General features: G+C 40.3%; 1 protein-coding gene across 8 annotated transcripts in view; it reads right to left on the bottom strand.

Annotated features, from left to right (window-relative positions):
* LOC119647424 (E3 ubiquitin-protein ligase Nedd-4) overlaps window positions 1–23,828 on the bottom strand; it is a 176,152-nt gene that overhangs the window by 105,301 nt on the left and 47,023 nt on the right. For 3 of the 8 annotated variants that reach the window (XM_038048323.1, XM_038048327.1, XM_038048328.1), the window contains 10 exons: window positions 10,681–10,760; window positions 10,540–10,621; window positions 10,428–10,466; window positions 2,221–2,390; window positions 1,676–1,823; window positions 1,496–1,623; window positions 1,339–1,435; window positions 572–651; window positions 410–505; window positions 245–332 (listed from right to left, as the gene is read on the bottom strand). In XM_038048323.1, coding sequence (XP_037904251.1) covers window positions 245–332; window positions 410–505; window positions 572–651; window positions 1,339–1,435; window positions 1,496–1,623; window positions 1,676–1,823; window positions 2,221–2,390; window positions 10,428–10,466; window positions 10,540–10,621; window positions 10,681–10,760 — 1,008 coding nt within the window. Of the gene's footprint in view, window positions 1–244; window positions 333–409; window positions 506–571; window positions 652–1,027; window positions 1,211–1,338; window positions 1,436–1,495; window positions 1,624–1,675; window positions 1,824–2,220; window positions 2,391–10,427; window positions 10,467–10,539; window positions 10,622–10,680; window positions 10,761–23,828 lie in introns of all 8 variants that reach the window. The other 5 variants (XM_038048324.1, XM_038048325.1, XM_038048326.1 and 2 more) reach the window with 5 other exon arrangements.

Here is a 23,828-nt window from a genome sequence, read left to right as displayed (position 1 = left end):
TCAGTTAACACATGTAAAATACTTCAAGGACGCACATATCTCTCCCAACTTTTCATATATCAAAATTACCAAACTATATGAAATTTAATTGAAAAATTGGCCCCTCTTTGAAAATAGGTCAGTTATGAGATATTAAAGACTTATCATCAATTAGAAGTGAACACAGAATGCCACACGAAAGTGAATAACTCCCTCAACCGCTGACTTTTAAGAACAACACAAAAGAGTAAGGTAAATTTCGTACCTCATTAGGAGTCTGGTCCTCAATTGCGCGGCTGGTGTTTACGTGAGCATTTGTGGCGGAAGCCAAGCCCCTATTTCGCATAAAAGACCTGATTGTAGAGAATTTGACGAAAATAACTTAGCTCGGAGGGCACATTTCCATTGATTCCAAAAACAAAAAACAAACCTATTCAATTCTGCATGCAGATCCCTACGAAGATTTAGCCCTGATGAAAGTGAACCCGTGAAATTTCTTGGGACCGGTGGAGCAGGTCGGACAGGTCTAGTTTATATGCAAAGTATAAATGTATTAGATACGTTAGAACCTGTATTCATTTTAGATAGAAACCTTAGTACATCCCCATTGTTTGTATTCAAAGCTGTCATCGAAACAGAATGGTGTAAGTTTCCCGAAGTGAAGGAGTTGTCCTATTAGGAAAATGACAGTGTCATGAATTATTGTATGAAACTGTTGCTAGCATATTATTTTATGAATTACTTTATGACTCTATACTTTGACGACTTTCTATATATTAACACCGCAATTTCTAATTATATCGAATATTTTCTTGAGATCTCGACTGCGATGATTATATCAATATGTATTGACAAAAATAACTCCTTTGAGTGACCTGCCCAGTATAGGAATCGAGTAATAATTCTACTTATTCCAGCACCCCAATACATAATGTAAAATGACACCAAAATACAATGACTGAAAACAAATGACTCCGCAAAACCTAGCTTTTCAATTCGCCAATTCAACAGTGAACATCAACTACTTCGGTCTATTGTTAATTATTACAAAAATTATCTGAGGAGTGGCAAATCCATTTGCCTCATGCCCGCTATCATCACTTTCTTCAGCGGAATCACTTTCCGTCGATGATGAACATTCAAAAGAAGAAGTGGCGACGTAATGAGCTCGACGTATATCAATGGCATTGTTGACAATAGACCCATCGTCTGAACAAGGAGACGCGGCCCTCTAATTTATGTGTGCATGTGAGTTTAATAGAATTCGTTTCAAAATAAGAATTTTTCACAACATTTTTTTGTAAGCGGAAAACAGCATGCATGGATAAAAATTTTTCAAGGCCGTCTAAGCTAACTTACCTGGTTTGGTTGATTTTCTGAATCATCAGCACTAATATGAAACCTCCTGTGGAAATCTGTTGCAAGTATGTCAACATCAGATCGTCCTTGATCACTTCTGAAATTGTAAAGGAAACGATCATTTGTAAGTTTTATTCAAATGAAAGAAAGTGCTTACAATGTCGGTCGTTCCCATTGTGTTGTTCTAGCTATGTGATTCAAGAAGTAAGTTCTACCGTTAGCATCTTGCCGTTCTTCCCAGCCCGGAGGCAAAGGCTCTACTGCAGGATTTGATGCAAAAGAGTTCTATAAAAGAAAATCTATATGTAAGCTTTAAATTAACGAACATATCTCGTACCGTAGTACTCACTGCAACATTAGTTTGCGTTACACCATTCTCTACTACTTCCCATTCATTCTCATTGAGCGATGAAGCTGCCGAATCCGGAGTATCTTTAACAAATGCATGATAGATCTCTAATGTTCCCTTTATTCTCGACTTGGCACTAAAATTTCGGGGAAAATGCAAATTATTGAATAGTAAAGTTATTTGTAAAGTAAAAAAGTCAGTCCATCATGTGGAAAGCAAATTGCTAAAAAAAACTATGAAACAATTTTAAATATAATCTCCAATATTTTTGAAAGGAAAATTATCACTAAAAATTCCACATATGATGAACGTAATTTTGTATGAGTAACACTAATAATCTAACATAAAAATACATTCAAAAAATTAGCATAATCGAATATCAACCGTTGAGGCATACAGAGCGCCCGAAAATTCGAACCTATAACCTCATACATATTAACTTAAAAATAGCCAAACTGAAATGAAAAAAATCAAAACTGCAACACATCAGTAAATAATAGATAAAATAAATGAAATTCATATCATAGACATACCCAACTGACCTTCTGGGTCTCAAAGGATAACTTTTAGGCGATATTACACGGCCATCCTGCTCCTTCGGTAAATTCACAAGTGTCAATTCAACCATTCCAAGAAAATCATCACGTGTTAAACGATTTTCATCGAATACTTGAAAAACTAATTTGTGTTCAGTTGGTTTCACCTGTAAAAGAGACCAGCAAAATTTCGTGATTTTAGAATGAATTTTAGGAGGGTTTTACAGTCAATTACTAAAAATTATAGTAATATATATATAATGTAGTAACATACTATTATTAAGTTTATTTGAACAGACATCGGTATGGAGGGTATTCCGGAGCCTAGGCGACTGACTTTTCAGATTGTGTGACTTTTTCAGATTTTTAGTTTCTGAGAATGGGTCCGTGAAAGAAATTATCAATTTCGACCACCGCACTCCCCATCTTTCCAACAAATGTTAAAACTAGGACCGGTTTTGTAAAAGTACTAACCGGATTTGCTTTACACAAAACCTTAAAAAGGGCTTACTTAATAGCTGGAAAGGGTAAAAGAGCTGTGGAGAAGTAATTTCTTCATATATGGGACTTTAATATTTCACTGAAATGTCAATTATTCTTCTATTATTTGCATGGTTTCAGATGCAGTAAATTCGCGCGAAAGTGTTAAGTTTGAACTGCTATAACTTTGACACTAATGGCCGCGTATGTGGGACATTGTCCTCTAAGCTGGTGCTCCTAGGATAACTTAAGGGGGTTTCTAAAAGTTTGTAATATATTATTAGTAAGTTTATATGAGCAGATATCGGTAGTTTCAGAAAATGAGTTCTGTCTCACTTTAAGAGACTCCTTACTCGCGTACTCTACAATTCACATCAAAACTAGTATAAGATTCGGAAAGTAACATACTAATCGAGAATATACCCCACATGACTATAATCGATGAAAAAAATTTACATCCCCCCTTTGCATGTAGCCCCCTTTAAATTCCATGTAAATTTATGCCACCCACTGTATGTGTGGTATTTCATAATTCCCATATGTCCACCAAATTTGATTCGGATCGGTTTAGCCGTTTTGGAGAAAAGTGCGTGTGACAGACAGACAGACAATGAATCGATTTTAATAAGATTTTGTTTTACACAAAACCTAAAAACATAAAATTCAAAAACTTCACAGTAAATATATATGTGTGCAGAAACCATCTTTATGTCTTTTTGGCTTTTTTTATGAAATTTTTTCAACGCAAAATATAGTTCAATGGGAAGTATAATCTCTTTTGTTAGAAATCCCTTTTCCTAGCCTATATGGCATTGAATTACTAATTACTAATTTTAGGAGATTGTCATCAATTTTCCGTCATTCATCCTGCAGAGCGACTTTTAAATCCTTAATGGAAACTGACCTCCATTTTTGAAAATTGATGCCAATAGTACACTCCATCAATTTTTGATTAGATTTAAGTCTAGACTTTTGGCTGATTACTCCAGTACGAGTATATTTTTGAATTTCGAAGAATCGATGATGACTTTCGCTTTATAAATTACAGCATGACAGCGGCCACCCAAATTAGACTTTTTTATCACTAAATACAACTTGATGGAATTCCTGCCTCTAAAATTGATGTCTTTCGGCAAATCGCAATCAGGCTCTTTTATGAATTAATTTGAACATAGGCCTCGCTATCCGCGAAACATATTGAACGATTCGATCTTCATACAATATTTGGCAAATCCTATTCCTGGTCATATTAAATTTCAATGCTGCCTTTATTTCCACAAAACTCCTTTTCTTATTCACTGATAAACGTCGAATACCCCAATGGAGCCGGTTATCAATCGGCGACGGCACTCTATTACACCATAATAATCTAGATCTAACAGAAAGTTGCTTAGTACCATCTATCAGATTTCCGCTATCTTGCTAGGCCGGATAGCCCCATACGCCCAGAACATCATTGGCCCACACCAAAGAAGCTTCCCTCCAGGCAAATCAGATTTTCTTTCTGCGGCAAGTGATGGATAAACTGTTGGAATATGCAGGTCAGTTGCACCATAATTTCATCGACTTTAAAGCCGCATATGATATCATAGCCAGGGTAAAACTGTACACGGCCATGAGAGAATTCGGTATCCAGACGAAATTAATAAGACTGACTAGGCTGACCCTGACCAATGAGCAAGGCCAGATAAAAGCAGCAGGAGCATTCGACCAACGGTCTACGACAAGGGGATGCCCTATCATGCGTCCTCTTTAACCTGGCCCTAGAGAAAGTGAACCGTGATGCTGAGGTAAATGCAAGGGGTACGATCCTCTTTAAGTCCACCCAACTACTGGCCGATGCTGACGATATCGACATCATGGCAAGAACCACCTGAAACGCACAAACTGCTTTCATCCAGATCGAGCAGGCTGCGCGAGATCCTGGGCTGTACATTAATGAAGGCAAGACAAAGTATATGGAGCCAACGTCAACACCGAAAACCATTCAACCAACAACATTAAACCGCACTGCTCAAACGGGAAAAATAAAGATAGGAGAATACAACTTTGAGACCGTTGATAATTTCTTCTAAGATCGAAAATCACAACCGATAACAGCTACGATGATGAAATCCGCGCACGGTTGTTGTCAGCCAACAGAGCCTATTTCAGTTTACAAAAACTGTTGCGCTCGCAACGCCTCACCATAGGATCAAAGCTCTTACTGTACAAGACTATGATCTTGCCAGTCCTCATGTATTTCTCGGAGACTTGGGTTCTTAGCAGGAAGAATTGCGAACTCTTAGCCGCGTTCGAGAGAAGAATCCTCCGAACAATTTTTGGCCCCCTACATGAGGATGGACGATTCCGAAGCCTACATAACGACGAAATCTATGAGCGATACCATGACCGACAGGTTGTGAATAAAATCCAGCTCAATAGGTTACGGTGGGCGGGTCACGTAATCCGTATGGATGAGGATGATCCAGCCCGGAAAGTCTATAAGGGCAATATTTATGGTAGAAAAAGAAGACGAGGCAGACCCTGCCTAAGATGGAGCGATAGCGTAGGCCAGGATGCGAGACAGCTTTTAGGGATATCGAATTGGTGGACCTCGGCGCAAAACGCCTAGACCGGATACCGGTTGTTGCGCCGTTGATGATGAATAGAAAGTTCGCAGCGGCATTTTGATGAAATTAAATCTTGCTGTCATTTCAATAATTTTCTCACCTTCCTCTCTTAATCCTGTGATCCATCCACGTTTCTCTTCTGATAAGTGCACAGCACGTGGCATTTTTATCAAAAAATGAAATTTATATGAAAGCCCAGCTTCAAACCCAGCCGAAAAACTATTTACTGCCTTGTTCGCGGAGCAGTCACAGAGAACGAGGCCGAGATTAAATAGCTGATGCCTCAACCACTTCGGCCATCATACCGACGGATAAGAGTTTTGTTGTCACTAATAGCAAGATGAGCTACCAATAAGAACTGATGCGCACTATACTGTCCAGTACCCCAGGACATAGCATCCGAATCAGCAGATCAATTTTGTAGTTGTAGTTTAATTTGTAGATTCTGTAGTTGATGAAAGATTCAAACAGTTGGTATTTTACTCGAAACTCTTGGACGAGCCTATATCTGTCAACTTCATCAAACGTGCAAACTTTGGGGCATTTAGCTCATTAGCTAACACACCAACAGAAAATACTGGAACCACTGTTAAAGACAAACGCAGGCAAGCCTCGTTCCTCCTCTTTCATATGAAGAAGGATATCTCGATTTGAAACGAAATTTTTAGAATCACGTTTTCATTTTTCAAGTTCTGAATAGCAAAAAACATCCACAGAAATGGATAGCAACTCCCCGAATAACGCAGACTAAGACTATACTATGGTGAAACATCAAGGAACCTCTTCATCGAAGAATAACGGAATGGCGGGGGCGATTCTAGCTTGGCCACGGTGTCTCGAAGCAAGCGCAAAATCCCAGTGGTGGAAAGGGCTGACCTAGTATCGAACACAAGGTCGCCAACCAGTCTCAAATTCTTCCCGTATACTAGCTCGGCGGAGCTGGCGACAAACTCTTCACGATGGACTGTACGTAGACCGAGTAGTACAAAAACCAGGACTTGCGACCACGAAGAGTCATCGTGTGCCATTATAGTGGGCTCCAGCATACCAGCATCCCATTGGATTGCGGGTGGTACACCTAGTATCTAGGTACCTAGGAATTTACCTAACTCAGAGAACAAGGTACATTCGAACTGCATCCAAAGCGTGAGATTCATTTCCGACAAAAAACCTCGCGCACGATTGTACGGAAATGTCGGCCAAAGGTATTGCCTCAAGCCACCGCGTGCACCGATCGATGATTGTGAGGCAATACTAGAAGTCATGCGAGTGTCGCAAGGGGGCAATCAGGCGGGAATGAGTTTACTTCTTTCTGGACGTACTTGGTGAGTTTACAATTCTGGCAGGCAATGCACTGTCTGGGCCAGGTGTTAGCATCCTTATTCATTAAAGGCCAGAAATATTTGCTAGTGACAAGCCGGCGATCGCCGAAAAATCGATCGTTGCAGGGATTATCATCTCTGAAATACGTGACAAAACGTCAGCAAGTACATTGTCCTCGCCGGACACGTGCTGGATGCCCGAAGTAAACTAGCTCATGAAGTTCAGATGTTAAAGTTGCCGAGGGGATGCTTTGTCGGGCTTCTGCTTAAAAGCGAAGATAAGAGGCTTGTGGTCTGTGTCTAAGAAGTATCGAAAGTACGCGGCTAATAGCTCACGATCGTAGGTGCTGTAGTTCCATTAAGCTGTATTCAATTTCTTGGAAAAGAAGCCAATCGACTGCCCTATTTGGTTTATCCTGTGGTGAAGGTCAACATCTACTACAATGCGGAAGCATCGACGAATACGGCTAGGGGTGCATCTGGTTGACGGATACAAGGGTCGTTTGAAAAGCCCATGCAAAGTCATCTGTCATCTGTCTGACACTACTGGTGCGTATCGAGGTCATGTTTAGTTAGTAGTACATCTTGGAAGAACACATACGTAGTTTCTGTCAGATCGGTCTATTTCTTTGTGTTTGGCATTCGTTTGAATCGTGGAAGTCGAGCGATTTTAAAAAAAATGGACGAAAAAGTTTGGTGATAAAACATTACTTTATAAAAAGCAACACGCCTCAGGAGACTAAAGAGAAGCTAGATAAACAGTTTATAAATGTTTCGAAATTTTTGGATTGGTCATATGAGCACAAGTGACGTTGAACGTTCTGGACGCCCTGTTGAGGTTACTATTCAAAAAATCATTGATACAATCCATGATATGGTGATGGATGACAGAAAATTGAAGGTGAATGAGATTGCTAGTGATCCGAATCCGAAGACAGTTCCTTCGGCCGGAAAGATTATAGCGACAGTTTTTTAAAATTCGCAAGGAATAATCCTCATCGACTATCTGGAAAAGGGTACAACTATTACATTATTAAAGCTAGCTGCAAGAAAAACGCCTACGATTGGCCTTTTCCATCACGCCAACGCACTAGCTCACGCCTCAGCAGCTGTAGTCGCAAAATTAATGGAAATTAATGAAACTCGTTTCACACCCCCTATTCTCCAGACTTGGTTCCCTTGGACTACTATTTGTCCCCCAATTTAAAGAAATGGCTGGCGGGGAAAAGATTTTATTCAAACAAGGAGCCGATTGCAGAAACGAATGGCTATTTTTCAGTCTCGTATATAAGCCTAAAGGAGACTATATCGAAAAAGGAGAGTATGTCGAGAAATAAAAAATGTTTACCCCAGCCAATTAACAAGTTTTCATTTTTGCACGGCCTTTTCAAATGGCCCTCGTAGCGTCGGCCAACTATCGTTTGGCTAACTCAAATGCCTGGACCGCGCAAGCACCCGTGAGCTTTTGGTCTTGGGCCCATATAAATAGGCGTTGAGGATGGCTTTATGTTATGCGGTTTTGGACAAGAAACAACGATAGAAGTTTAACATGCCCAAAAACCTTTGCAGATCCGGGACTGTTTTAGGTTGTGAGAAGTCTGTGATGGCCGGAACCTTATCTGGATCCAAGTGGATTTCCTCAGTGGTCCAAAAACTTCACCTGCTATTGAAGTAACTTGCATTTTTCAACGTTAAGTTTAAGACAGACCTTAAGGAGACGTTAAAAAATGCATTCGAGATGTTCCAAATGCTCAGCCTCAGAGGAAGAAACGACCAAAAAATCATCGAAGCACACGAAGCGAAAATTAAAATTTCGCAGGATAGAGTGGATGAACCTTTGAAAAGTTTACGCCTCATTGCATAGACCAAAAGGCATCCATGTGAACTCGAAGAGTCCGAAGGATGTGCATATTGCCGTTTTCAGAATGTCTTCTGGAGCTACAGAGATTTGAGGGTACGCCTTGGCTAAATCCAAGGTAGTGAAAACACGACAGTTAGCGAGGTTGTGCGCAGTCTTGGATATGTAGTATAGGGTAGCGGTCTGGAATGGTCTTAGACGCCTGTAATCGTCACACGGTCTCCATTCGCCGTTTAGCTTTGAAACCATGTGGAGTGGAGCAGATCAGCAGCTATTTGATGGTCTGCAAATACTCTGCTTTAGAAGCATGGCAAACACTTTCTTAGCAACAGCGAGCTTCTGGGGCTGGTAATGGACGCACATTCGAGAAGATATGGGAGCCAGTAGTACGGATGGGTTGCTGTATATCATGCTTAGCTGGCTGCGAGAGACTACTTTCTGTAGTTATGTTGTCGTATTTTTGAAGAAGCGCGCGGATGAGAGTGTTGGTTTTTTTCTTCAAAAATGATAGGCGGTTGAGCAGGTAGCAAGTTGAGACCTGAGTGAGGGCGCGGGGTCTATAAGAAACTGTTCTGCAGATCTACCAGCAATCCATAGTCGCCTAGGATGTCTGCGCCTAATATGGGACTGCTGATGTCCGTTATGTCAAAACGCCATTTAAAAAGTTTCGCCGATGTTAGATGATTAAGCAGCGCAAAGCTGCGTTTTGGACAGCCGCCGCCGAAGCTCCCAAAGAGTTAGTTTTTTGGTGCTGTGAACGTGCACGGGCTGGTACACCTCTTTGCCTTGTCAGCGAAGATGCGATGATACCAGCAAACAGCAGAATTGCTTGAGGTCCCCGAGGAGCGACTATTCGACCGCTCATTTCGATTGGCGGGCCGCGAACAGATTCGGGACGTACCTCCCGAATACAAAGCTCCCACTTTCCCCGCTAGCATAGAGACGGTAGCCACGAGGGTAGCCACTGTCTGATGAAGCTCGTCAATTTAGATCGTGGCCTCCCGCGACACTACACTAACCACATATTTGCTAATACTTCCAAAGACCCGGAGTCCGCACAGGCCAAGATGGTTTAGGTACTTTCCGGGAATCACATAGTGACTTCAGAAGCTCCTTGTCCCCACCCAACTGCTTCTTCTCGCGCAGCAGTTGGCTCGGGGGGCGGACGCCTAAGATGAGCTCCGTGAGCTAGTGACTCAGCTTTGGTGACTCACTTACCCACAATCGCTTGATGAGGGTGCCCTTTAATTTTGACTAAGAGCACTCTTCGAGTACGTCTGCGACGAGCCCAATCGAGTCCTCGTCCAGGCCGACGAGCGCGTGAGTATATCATGTGACATCAGTAGTGATGACCGCGAGCGCGAACTACGCCTCCAATTGGCGTGGTGTTCCAGATAACTTGGATATTTCATCATTATATTCCAGTATTTCCAATGACGAACCAGCTATGCGGAGTACGCTGTACTTTGCATAGAACACTCAAAAGAATATACACTGTAGCGCCTCCTAATGAATTTATTAATAATAATAATCGTTAGCGCAACAATCCATATTGGATCAGGGCCTTGAAGTGTGTTAGAGCAATTCATTCAAGGCCGTAACGGTACACTGCACGATTACAGTGCCCTATAGGAAGCAATGTGGTTAGCATTGCGCTCGGCCGAGATTATTACGCTGATTTTACTCAGGTACTCATTCACAGCTGAGTCGACTGGTATCCGACGTCAAATCACGATACAAATTCCACTATCACCAGTTAGATTTGAGCCGCGACTTTTCGAACGACAGCCTTGTTCTCAAACCACTGAGCTATCCGGACCCGTTGAATTTATTAGAAACATAGTTAAACGCTAGTAACTTTGGCAAACCCTCTTATAAATAATTCAAACTTATATTAACATTACAACCATGAAATTGTACAATTTTACTCACCATAAAAAGGAACTCCTCATTCCAAACAGGATTTAGTGTCTATTCATTCGACGTATTCATTAAAGGAAATATGATTAATTATAAGACCTTTCTAAATGTAACTATCGATTACCTTCTTTTTTGTTTTGGTTAGTACTGAATCAATATTTATATCGCCATTTATTGTATTCAAATCAATGCGTACATAAGGATCACTGAAAATTTATTTAATTACAATTTTGTTGACAACTTTTTAAACAAAGAGAAATTTTACCTTGCTCCAAAAATGTCCTTTTTTGCTAAACTTTTCCCAGCAAGGACTTTTATTCGTATCTGACTTACGCCTTCGTCATTCTGGAAAAAAGGTAAAACAACAACATTAGTGTTTCATGCCTGAAATTGCGGTTGCATGTATGTATCTTTGAATTTGAAAAATTAACGATTGCTTCGAGGAGAGGAATAGATGCATAACAACAGAGTTTTACTGTAAATGTGTAGACTTTCGTGGACAATAGTATAAATATGCAACCAAGTCATGAAATATGCGAACGCTATCGATTGCTTTGAGTTTCTGTTTCTGACAAATCAATGAGGGGAAAAGAGTTAAGACGAACAATTTAAATAATTAGTGCGCCCTTGCAAAGAAAGATTCAATGAATAACTAGGCCATAAAAAAAAGTCTTTCACCCGTGCCCATTACTCCTTGTTTAATGAAGTAGACCTCCTGCATATAAAACGAAGTCGGCAAATTTTCTTCGTTCATTCAGGAACACTTGATTGCTATCGGGTCCCAAAAGAATTAATTACTCCTGTCATACGGATTATGCAAAAGAATAATCACATCTACTATCAATATATAACAGTATCTTCGTAATTGTGAAATTCAATAAAATACTGTGGTTTATGACAGTTTGCTAAAGTTGAGTCACTGATAAACGGCGTTAGCGGTAATATTCGAAGATTAGCTTTAGCCATAGACTAAGACTAAGGTTTCAAACAAGCTCGGCTTATTGATTGCAATCGCATGTTGTTCATTGTACTAAATGATTCCATATAATTTTTGTAAGATATTTTCTACGTCGCTTTTTATATTTGTATCAAAGAATTGGAAAGAATTGGTGTCATGCACCTTTGACTAATGAATATGATAATGAACACAAATATGAAAGATATACTGCTTTTGAATAGTGGATAAACAGGAAAAAAATACACAAATGGAATTTGAATAAGAAATATAGATGCAAGCGGAATATAGATACCTTGATAATATATATTGTAACTATGATAAAAATTTGGAAAAATAGAACTTTTCTATATAAAATTGGAAAAAAATCCAAATAAAAACAATCACGTAATTCTGCATGTGTTCATTTGTTCACTTAGCGCTCGATAAACTCTGCATATTTTAGATCTGTTATCAAATTGCATTGCAGTTACTGCAAGAGAATGGTAAAGATTAAAAAAGACATTTCAATCTTTCTGTCGGCTTTGAACCTGCATCCTTTTCTGGTTCGTTTGATACAAAGAATCTCAACTAATTCATTTTTATCAAGGCAACTGCTGTGGCTCCAAGAAGATTCCTATTGACTTAAACTGTTATCTTCTTCGTACTGAAAAAATTTTTGGGATGCGAGCGCTGACCTAGAATCTCAAATGAAAACGAAAAACACGAAATTAATGACGTCTACAAAATATGATTCGTTCTAATTTCAGATGCTTTTTAATTTTATTAGATTTTGCGTTGGTAGTTAATTACTTTCCGCGAAAATATTTATATGTAAAACGATTTTGTATTTAATGGGCCTGAAAAAGTATGGTAACGATGTTGGTCAGTGTTGCTTAATTGATTAAATACAGTGAAATGGACTCCAATGTTGATTTTTAGCCGAATTATTATATAGCGAGCAGTAATTACAATCAATGCAAAGCTTCTTCAAGGTCAATATTTATAAATTGTAGATATAAAATTCGTGTGACTATTCTTTTGCCATTTTTCAAATATTTTTTATGAAATGATCATCAATTAATGCCAGAGACGGTTCCAAGTCCGTTTGGACGCGGAAGAGGGAAGAATCATCATTGTGTGAATGACCGTGTAACACCTAAGCGTCTCAGGGAATAGGTAAAGTGAACTCCATCCGGACTAATCAGAATTTAATCAGAGCATTCCTTGTTTGTCAAACGGGTACAAAGTCTCGGAATCGGGCTAATTTTTCGGCTACAAACTTTTTCCTTCGTCAACGGTTTATGATTGGATGCTGGATTGTACGAACGCATATTGACGACGACACTACTACGTTGTGCTATTGTACTCTAGCAAGCGCGCCGGAAGAAAGCGTGAATCCGATATCGGTTATTGCATTCGCTAGACGCCCCCACATGTCCTGAGAACCGATATCAGACAGAATATTAACTACGAGATTTCGGTCCAAAATGCGAACCCCTCAATAGTGCAGAACTAAGCACCAATCAAGAACTCCTAATGAAGGGAGAATGAGGCTTTCTATTATCAACTCAATGCAGACCAAGACCTCTAAAGGTGGCATTGCATGTGAGCTCTGGTAACATCTTGTTCAGATTGGTAATGCGGAAACATGGTGAGACGTTTGCGACTTTCTGCAACTTCCACTGTTTCATCATTGGTGGGATACTCTTTGAAGACAAATTCTGCCATGAGGCAGTTGCGGTTCAATTGACCGGCAACGTATTATTCAGTAGTTGTCTTCTACATGTGCAAGCCATGAGTGGTTCTGACATCGGCGTCGAACGAAATCATCACTTAATGGATTATCCGTATCTTCTTCCAGTAGTAGGAAGCCTCGACTCCCGGAGTTCAATACGGTCCGCCTTCGGAACCCAGCTCTCGTTCAGTAATAGGAGAACTCTCTTGCTGACCAGAGAATATTAATGAGCATTGAGCCGCAATCGGAAGCGGTCTTTTCTCTGGCGAAAGTTATTACGCTCATGAGGGAGGCAGAAGCTGCCACAAATATTGTAATCATTTTGCTACCGCGTAGCGCATCACGAAAGAACTTGCAGTTGATCGCAAGTTTTTTTGATTGCTCTCTGTTGTCGACCCCTTATCCACGATGACGACCAACCGTGTAACAGCTGGCGAACCGTCTCGAGGATGAAATCCAACGAAGAATACCGAGAGCCGCTCCAAACAAAAATTAAATCATCTCGCCAACTCAAACGAAGCAAGGCCGATAGGCTTGGTGTTCCTCCATTCAGAACTCTCTATATCGATCTTTGCCACTGGGAGAAGGGATCCGTTTTGAATGTGACAATTAAAGAGAGATATTTTCATGATGTATGTCGTCGCATAGATTATCATATTATCTATGCGGACATAGCACTTTCCATATTTTCTGGACATAGCACCTCCCCACGGTCAAGGGTAGAGCGTAGGTCCCGAATCCGTTTGGCGTCCGCCAACTGAAAGGGACGACCGAGTAATCGCGCGTTGAGGACCTCAGCGGATCCTGAAGTTTGCTAGTACCATCGCATCTTCGCTGGCAAGACAAAAAGTGTACCAGCTCGTCCATATTAACTGCTGCCTCATTTGCGCGTTCCTTCAAAAACACAGCAACACAACTACCGAAAGAAGTCTATTGCAGCCAGCTAAGCATGATATACAGCACCACAGGCTACTCTATCTTTTCGAAGATGTGTCCAGTATCACCCCAGAAGCTCGCTGTTACTAAGAAAAAATTTGACATACCTTTAAAATAGAGTATTTGCAGACCATCACATAGCTGCTGGTCTTCTCCACTACACATGGTTCTAAACCCCAACGGCGGATGGAGACCATGTGGGGATTACAGATGTCTGAATGCTCAGATCATTCCAGACCGCTACCCGATTTCTACGTCTAACTGAATATCCGGAATTTGTTTGTGTATCGCAAAATTTCCGTTTCTATATTCCTGAACGTGATCGAAGGACTGCTCAACGCCCTCAATGCAACTGGATTATCCCTACAGATTTCAGTGCGCCTGCTCTTCACGTTCAGTAATCACTCAGATTGCTGCCCTTAAGACCGCATACCCTTCAGCCTGAAAGACCATTGCACATTGTTCCAAGGAAAACGCCCACGTCTCGTTTTTATTCAAGAGGTAGACTCCTGCTTCAGAATGCTATCCCGTTTTTGAAGTGTAGAAAACGCATGTATATTCTAACACCCATTCTCCTGATTCGTCCCAGTTTTTGCTACGTTTCAAAATAACTTAATATCTTCCACCCCTCCCCTCCAACGCCCTGTGCCCCTCACCTTTTAAGGATGCTGCACAGCCTGGAAATCTCTGTTTCTCCTGCCAGGTTCTTACAGTATGCTCTAAATAAATCTTGTTTCGAACGTTTTACGAGACTCTAATGTTCACGCTGTGTCTTCCAGAAGTTTAATCAGTCTTTATTCTTATTGCTTTTACAAGCACGATTGAGAAGTCGTCTGGTTGATTTCCTGAGTCTTTGCAGTTTTCGGTTCCACCATGGAGCCAGGAGGTAGTCGCTTTATACCTTTACGTAATCTTGTTACCCTATTTTTTGGCATCAGACTCCTCTACGAGTACAATTGTATTTGTTTTAACTGTATTTTGTTTGTAATTAAGAGTGAGAAAAGTCTTCAAATCCCAAAGGCAATATTTTAAACAATTTTTTTTAAACGCATTTTTCAAAATGATTTTTTTCACCTTTGCGGGAATTCTAGCTCAAAAAGTAAGGAAGGAAAAGAAGTAAGGAATTACTGAAAAAAATGGTGAAAATTGAAATATTTTTTTAACAGCTGCGAAATATTTACTTTTAATTATTTTCATCTGCACATTCTTAGAAAATAAGTTTGTAATGTAAAATTAAAACTTTTTTGGAGTCACTGCACGTCCCGTAGTTGGAGAACGCTAGTTACGACCTTCAGCGAACTAATGCCACGAAAATTTGATATTTTTGACTAAAAATATTTTTAAAAAACCCTCAGAAGTTGTTAAAAATATAACTAATATAATGTCCAAATTTGATTGAATTCTACTAAAAAAAAATTGAAAAAGCTACGTGATAATAAGCCTTCTAATGTAATTAATTCTTTAGGGGTTGTGGGCCCTTTTTATGCCATTGCATAAATTTGTCTTTACAGTTAGGTTCATAATTTTATCGTTGTTCGTTGTTGTTTCTGATTCGGAGTGAGCTTTTTTGATAGACACTTTGTGCAGACCTCAGACATGCTAAAATAGTCTCACTAGTTGTAAGTAATACTTCAATCATTGCTGCAAGCTAGCTTTCTTTACACGGGCACCTTGAAATATTAAGTTCTTAACTTCTTCAATATTTTTTGCTATAGCAATGCCCACGGGACGCTCCGGTCTGGGGTCATCTTCCAACTCTGTCTTGCTTGCAAGATTTGTACCACTTGTCAACCGTCGTCCCTGAGCAAAAGTCGAATTCCTTGCTTAATGTGTGTTATTGTTCTCTGAGTTGCCACTTTTAGATGAAGTGCTGATTAAAGTAGAATCCGTATTGCGGGGTATAACTCGGACTTGAATCGAATGCCTATCATGAAAAGAAGATGTTAACTCCATTTTATCGACACTCAATTGATTGTAGTTTCATTTCTGATTAAAACTCCAGTACTTTAAAGACAAAGAGAATGTTTCCTTAGCTTGTATTCTTTAGCATGATAATGTATGGCCTTTGGTTAGTCAGGCTACTCACTTCAATGTGATACTAATATTCTACGATGGCTTACGTCGCAGCAAGTTTACACGGAATAAAAACTTTGTTAATAATATGATGACTTGCACCAAACTTCTAGTATCTTTGAAGTCTCTATCTTGGTTTCCCTCATTGCTATCTGTTACAATTGATGTCGAAAATAAGACTTTCATTTGATACCCCACACAGTTATATTCTGTTTAAGCGGCAGGTACGAACAAAATGTACACCTCCTTATTATAGACTCAATATTATATTGTTTTCAATTTTACACTGATAAGTTTTGTAATGTTTGTGTAATATAGTTCATTTTAAGTAAAACTGTTAAAAGGAAAAGCTTTCCAGTTTAACTATAGATTTTATTTATTTAAAGATAGCAGACACGTGTTTCGGACACATGTGTCCTTTTTCAGTGCTGAAGAAGGACACATGTTGTTTCCGGAACACGTGTCTACTATCTTTAAATAGATAAAATCTGTAGTTAAACTGGAAAACTTCTCCTTTTAATAGTTTTAATTTACACTGATGTTTCACAGGTACTTACAACACAAAAATACTACATATGATCAGGGTTACATAAATTAGTTTACCAACATGAGTCACATAAATCACTCTACAGTGACTCCTTTATATGTTCAAATAAATGAAGTTCAAGGACAAATTTCCATTAACATACACTCTGCTGTAGGAAACTTTCTCCTTAATATATATCCGCCCATCCCTTGCGACCACAGCAAGAGGATTCGATGATCATTTTACCCAGTCATTCATAACTTACTAGCACTTACCACCTGTAATACCTCATATATGGCATCAGTCAAGGTTATAACGGAGAATTATGAATTATCTACTTGACAACATGCGTTCTGACTCGAAAAATAGAAAGTTTAGACTGGCTACATCATTTCATAAGTAATTATGAGAAAATAGAAAGTGTGTTCTGTAAAAAATCAATTCCCCCATATATTATTCATGATAATTGACCGAACTATTCTACTTATAAAAGTTGGATGTTAGACAGCCCTTGAATTTATCCACAAAACGGTAGTTAAGTTGGAGATATACATAATAGAACATTGTTTTCTGATTAGTTCAATTTACTAAAAAAGTGTTGAGGTGAGTTCTGCTATAATGGCTTTCATCAGAAGTTGTCTAATGAACTTTTCCATATCGGTGTAACTCAATAAACGAATACATTATGTACGAAAAAAATATGTAAACACTATATGCGATAAATTGTTCATTTGACACTACATTATCAATCAATCATTTGCGTCTAGACGATCATAGGGAATTACCGGCGAAAATTTATATAATAGTGAAAAGCAAATGCAGTTTCTACATCAACCGCGCAAAAATCACTATTATATCAATTGACCGCACGACTAATTTTTTCGCCCCCTACACGGTATACGATGCGGCTCAATAAAAAGATCTGTTATATGCCCATCGCAGCTGACATATTGCCTATTGTGGGTGACCTCTACGATCATGAGGGTGAGCGTAACATGCCTCAGTAAAAAAGATCCTTTAGGGAGCTGAAACTACGGTAATCGAGAACCTCAACCCAAGGTATGACTACCGTGCCAAGGGGTGACCAGTTTCAACTAGCTTAGTGTGAAGAAGAAGGCGCTCTGCCGAGATCGGTTTTCTTTCCCTGATAAAACAAAGGTCATGGCAACAAACTATGAAAAATCTTAAGACATAAAACAACAACACAAAATAAATTTCGATCGTGACGATCCAACCCTGAGTGAGGGGGTAAACCCTGAGTTCATCTCCATTCAATTGACGGCCAACCCAAACGGAGGAACCTTCAGTCAGCACCCCTGACCCTGACCTCCAATCGACGTCACTTGCTGAAACCAAAGCGTTACCCACGGATAAGCCGCCTTCTGGCAAAACCATGCCTCCGGACAAACCACAACTTCTGGGTTGTGCCAAATTTAGGAGAAAAGGATCGTCCGGGGCATCAGCGACTAGCGGCAGCAGCTTTCTGACCATCCGAACTCCTCAGCCCAAAGGGCTAGCAACGGCTAAGTCTGCCTTGCGGCCAAAGCTATTGAAACCGATGGATGGGTCTTGTAGGACTTGGCTCTTGTCAAGTACCAGTAGCAGCTGGTACAAACAATCAAGTCTTTAGGAATACATCTCGACTTCAAGCTAACATGGAAGCACCATATCAAGAAACATCAGAGATCATAAAAAGTTTGATCTGGTAATGCAGAACCGCGATGGGTAAGACCTGGCCCCCACTCGAAACTATCCTAAATTTACCCCTCATTAATTTAGAGGTGAAACGAAAAGTAGCTAGCGGCACATATAGGTGTGATACAATTGACGCGTGGAAGGATAGTAAATCAAACGATCCTGCGTCCATCTGAAAATTCCTTGGAAAACATCACGTGGCTTTTATACCCGCCGATCATATGGTTTCGAAATAATAATAATTCGAAATTTGAAAGGACATAATCTGTATCACCAAGAAAGAAAAATGCTCGATAAATGGCCACGAGCCTTTTGGGATTACAAACCTAATAATCTTCACCGACGGGTCAGTCATGGAAGGCGGATCAGGTGCAGGAATGTTTTCGGAAAATCCAATCACGGATCAATCTCTCGAAAAAATGACGGCCATATTCAAAGCGGAGATACACCTATGCAATTTTAAAGGCAGCAAAAGAATGTTTGTGATAAAAATGGCAGGGTCGCACCCTCATCAGCACTAAATAGCAACAAATATCAAGCCAGGTGGTATGCAGCTGCCACTTATTCCTGCTGAAAATTGGCTGACTGAATGAAACATTCCTGATATAGGTGCCAGGGCACTCGAACATCGCTGGTAATGAAGAAGTTGACAGGCTGGCTCGCCAAGGGTCTGGATCCACAATGTTAGCATCCACTGCCACTCTAAAGGGTAAAATTGAACACCTGCCGGCCGGCAAAAATCTTGAGTGGAATATGAAAACCCTAATAGGGCCTTCAACGGGACACTGCTCGTTACAATAGCCAATATGAGGAAGAAGAGGAGACGGCCCTGCACTTCATAGGCAGCTGCCTGGACTCCTCAGATCTTAGAAAAAGATACCTCGATAAATTCAATGAAGAATCTGCGCACTTTCTGCCTTTGGAGGATCTTGTCAGATTCACAAAATAGTGCCAACGGTGCATCAGGGAGACTATTGAAAAGACGGTTTTAGGAGATGGTATAATGGGCCTAACAAAGGGCCTGAGTGCTTGAAGCTGTGGCTCCCTCAACTTAACTAAATAAATTGAACTTAAATTGCCTAATAGACAGCGGTACCTCCTCGAATATTATCTTCCGCATTGCCTCCCGGAACATATGTGTTGTAGGCACTTTTGAAGCACCCTTTTTGGAACTCGACAGTTACTTTCACTCCCTAATCCTGCGCTGTTCCGGCATGCCGGTTCTACAACGACCTACAGCTTGGTTCCTTTGACTACATCTCTTTTCTTAGTTTTAAGCATAGATTTTATTTTAGGTAAGGTAGGTGAATGCATTTGCCATCGGACTAGCAAACAAGCACCTCCCCAACGTTAGAGAACTAACGAGGGACCAGCACTCCTATCTTAGGGAGCACAACCGCCTTTCCAAAGCACACAGTCAGGAGATCGGCTCTTCCCAAACCTCCATTCCCACTTAGAAGCTGGTTAAGAAAATAGTTAGTCTCATCATACTTTTGATTCAACCACGCACATTGCCAAAACCAATAATTTAGTGTACGTTGCCGTTTTCCACAAGAAACCACCGCCCTTGCGCTTGTATATGGCTTTACGCTCCACTGCAAGAAGGGCTACGGGAATCACTTTTGCGATTATCATCACGGCCGATTCAGGGACAGTGCAATAAGTAGACGCCACCCGCAAGGTCCCAATCTTGGTACTTGCGCAAGACGTTCACGATATACCTCGCGTCGAAAAGCAGAACAGACCGCGTTGCACTCATTAGAAGACGTCGTCTGTTAGAGGCAGTGCGCCCAATGTTTACCATTAGTCGGCTTACGGCCGAAACTCCAGGTGCAGCCTTGACCGCTAATGTGATTTGCTCGAAAAAGCTCATCTTGAAATTGAGCGTCAATCCAAGGTACTTAGCCGTTGGTCTTGACTCGATTATCCACTCGTTGATCGATATGAGTCGCAAGTTCGGAATTCTCGTTTTAGTCAGAATGACCACCTAGGTTTTTTCTAGCGCTATGTTGGAACCATGAGCAGTCGCCTATCCGCGATTTAATAATGCGTCCGGCGACAAGTACCTCAACATAATCTGCATAACCGACCAGGCACGACTCTTCTGGCATGTCGCTTTTCAAAGGCCGGGCTCCAGAATGGATTCCTGCGCTACCCCTCGACGTGACCTCCATCCTCCTCTGACCCTCTAGCGTCTCACAGAGCAAGTTAATCCCTCAATATTCGTAAAAGATAATACGTAAAATGAATTATCTGGTGTGATTGGAATATCTTTTCATCTTACTTAATTAAAGGCATTTCTGACATCAAGTGTTACGGAGAGCACCACCCGTTGAACTCGGCGGCTGTAAGCCTCTGTTCGAGAAACCGACTTGCATGAGAGCATCCGTCATGGATTTTTCTGCTTTTAAACATAACTGTCTTGGGGATAGACCTTCGGCAGCACGTACCGCTGCACCATGTCTACTTGTGATGAGCTTTTCGAGCACTTTCCCGGTTGTGTCAAGCATACAAAGTGGTTACCTTTCATAGAGGGGACTGTCTCTTCCAGCTCTCTCATAGAGAAAAGTAGGCAATCCTCCGTACCTTCCGCACTGCTGTCATCAACCGTACGGTATGTGCAAAGAGTAGTGCCCATACAATACGGCCCACTTGTTCGACCTTAAGTGAACTGGGTTTCCACACAGCCACGATTTTTCGGGTTACCAATTTATAAACGAGTCCCTACGGGTCCCCATTCAGTTCATCAACTAGGTCCTGCCAACTGCGAGTTTTGCTCCTGCGTTCCAGAGTATCATTTGGCTGATCTGTACTCTGTCGCTTTACTATACGCCCCCTCTTGGTCGTCAATTCCCTTAGGAGCTCAGCAACTTCGCAATCCATCAATACATAGAAGGTTTACTACGCCTCATCATTATGAGGCTCATAACTGAACTTACAATAGTGTCATATCCCCGGAATGGTGGTCGCTGACCGAGACGTCCCCCAGAACTCGCCACCCGTCCACCAACGACGTCATTGATTCCGAAGCGAAGGTTACGTCAGGAAAGTTTTCTTTGGCTATGTGACAGAACGTTTGCGTGGATTCAGTGTTTCAGACTAACAAGCATCAAACCTGCGTCAAAATTCCGACACCGTCACGCTGAACAATGTTACCTCTAAACACCGAATCCAAGCAAATGCTTGTCCGCGGCTTTGGGCAAAAACTCTAAGGCGAATGCCTTTCTGAACCCAGATGGCAGCGATATCTGATAAGTCGGGGTGACATGCTCAACAAAAACTGCGCCAGCAACTCATGAGAGTCTTTCAAGTTCTGCTCTGAAGACTGGACACCGCCCCGAGCCCGCTCTCATCAGACGCGCCTTGCAGAGAACTCAACCCTCCTTTTCATTACAGATATTTACTTTATGACTTAGTTGGCTGCATATGTGGCATGATAGCCTCCTGTCAGGTCCCTAGCAGATTGTAGTCGTCTCTAACTTAGATTAAGCTACTTACTTATTCCGCGCTGATGACAAACGTAATTAAAAATATACATTGTTCCTTAAATTAAATAAATAGCAATGGCCCTGATCGCCCTGATTTAAAAGAGTAAAGATATATTAAATAGATCTTGACGCCATGAAACACTAGTACCAAATTACAACCGATGAATCAGAGAGTCGTTCATACTTTGTAATGTAACTATTGGCGCATTAGTTTCACAAGGAGGATTAATTCAACTGACGAAGACAAAAGCAAATTTAGTGTTTTTTTAGCCTTTTGAATGCAAACAGTTTCCTTCGCATTCAATGGAAGAAAATTCCGATAAAAAAGTCGCAAACTGTTTCGCTCATATCTGACGCTTGAAAAACCACAAGTCTGATAAATTTTATGCAAAAAAGGACGTGGCAATTGCTGAGTTGCTGAGACAAAATAGAACTTAAAGTAGAGTCCAGTGAGTAAATTCGAGTTGACCGCAATCTTATTAGCACTAAACAACTAACCGATAAGCAAATTTTGTCAAGTGTGTTACGGGCACAAACAAACGGCGACGGGGAGGATTTCATGGAATTTTATGAAATAATATATACGGATCTGTCGATTGTTAGTGTAATTCACAAAGTGACCCATATTTGCGAATTTTTCCCAACTACGAAATTCGCCAATCAACGCAACGAATTGAGTCACGCATAGATAAAACATATTAGGCTTCAAAAAGTAAACAATTCACAATTTTGAATCTTTCTTCGAAGAATACTTCCAGGATAATGTATGTATTTTGGTATGACTCACGAACTCCGAATATAACCAACCAAACCAACCGACCCCTTTAGGTTCATTATATACGAACTGTACAGTATTTATAATATGAAATACTTTAGATGCAAACAATAAATATCAAGAAAAAAAAAAAGGCCTGCGAAAATCTGGCAATCTTTTGTAACATTAAAAAACATAGGATATAAACTTCAATTTTAGATAAATTCTGAAGTACATCTGGGAAAACAGACTACATGTAGATACAAGATACAGATTTTATTTCGAAAGAACACGCTGATGTCGATTTCCATAATTGTAAACAAACATATATGTGTACTTGACATATGTGTCAACAAACATTACTTTCTTGTATCTAAATTGGCCAAAATCATTTTGGCAACGGCAAACTTATTTTAGAAACGACAAAATTGTCTACCGTAGGATTCGGCCAGTAACCAGACACAAATATGTGTATTTCAATTCACTGCTTTAATCAGAACACTAAACTGACGAGGGCGAAAAATAACAAACAGAAGTGCTAATTTTTTTGTTCATAAACTGCAACAAATATTCCAAATTCGTTCTGAGAAAGGTCCCCGGTAGCTATATTTATTCATAGAGCAGATGCTGGGATCTTGGTAAAAAATGCATTTAGCACGTGTGCAAACAAGTGGAAAGCTTTCTTAGCTTACTATATATTTCACCGGCGTAATACCAACGATAATTATTTTGAAAATGTCAATTAATTACGAGCAATATAAGCCACTACAGGTATGAGACCTAATCTTCTCCACAAATACCTTTTCGCATAACTATCAAGTTACCTAACAGATAATCCCTACTTTCTGCTAACCTGGACACATTAGGCTGAAAGTGTTAATTATATGGATATCAGTGAAAATATTCACTTGACTGTTAATTCGCGCATATTGTCACATATCATACGGCAATCAAAGTCCTTATTAGATTTGAACAATTGGAAAAGCAGAGCAATAAAAAATCAATCTAATCTGGTCATTTTCTCTGTTCAATTTCACCTGAATTCAATATTCGTTAGGAGCAGTTCGAAGGGTTACATTATTAGCGTTACATAGAGGCAGGGATCGATTTTTGCTCAAGGTCGAGCATAGAAAGTTGTACTCCACTATTAACCCGTAGTCTGGCATATTACCGTTGAGTAAATATTGACAGGGGGAAAAGCAGATGTAGATAAGCTAAGCACCAGCCATGTAATATTGATGCATTTCGAAGCGTCATTTACGACCAACT

The sequence above is a fragment of the Hermetia illucens genome, chromosome 2 (assembly GCF_905115235.1).
Source record: "Hermetia illucens chromosome 2, iHerIll2.2.curated.20191125, whole genome shotgun sequence".
Taxonomy (NCBI): Eukaryota; Metazoa; Arthropoda; class Insecta; order Diptera; family Stratiomyidae; genus Hermetia; species Hermetia illucens.
This window is presented reverse-complemented; position numbering and strand designations above follow the sequence as displayed.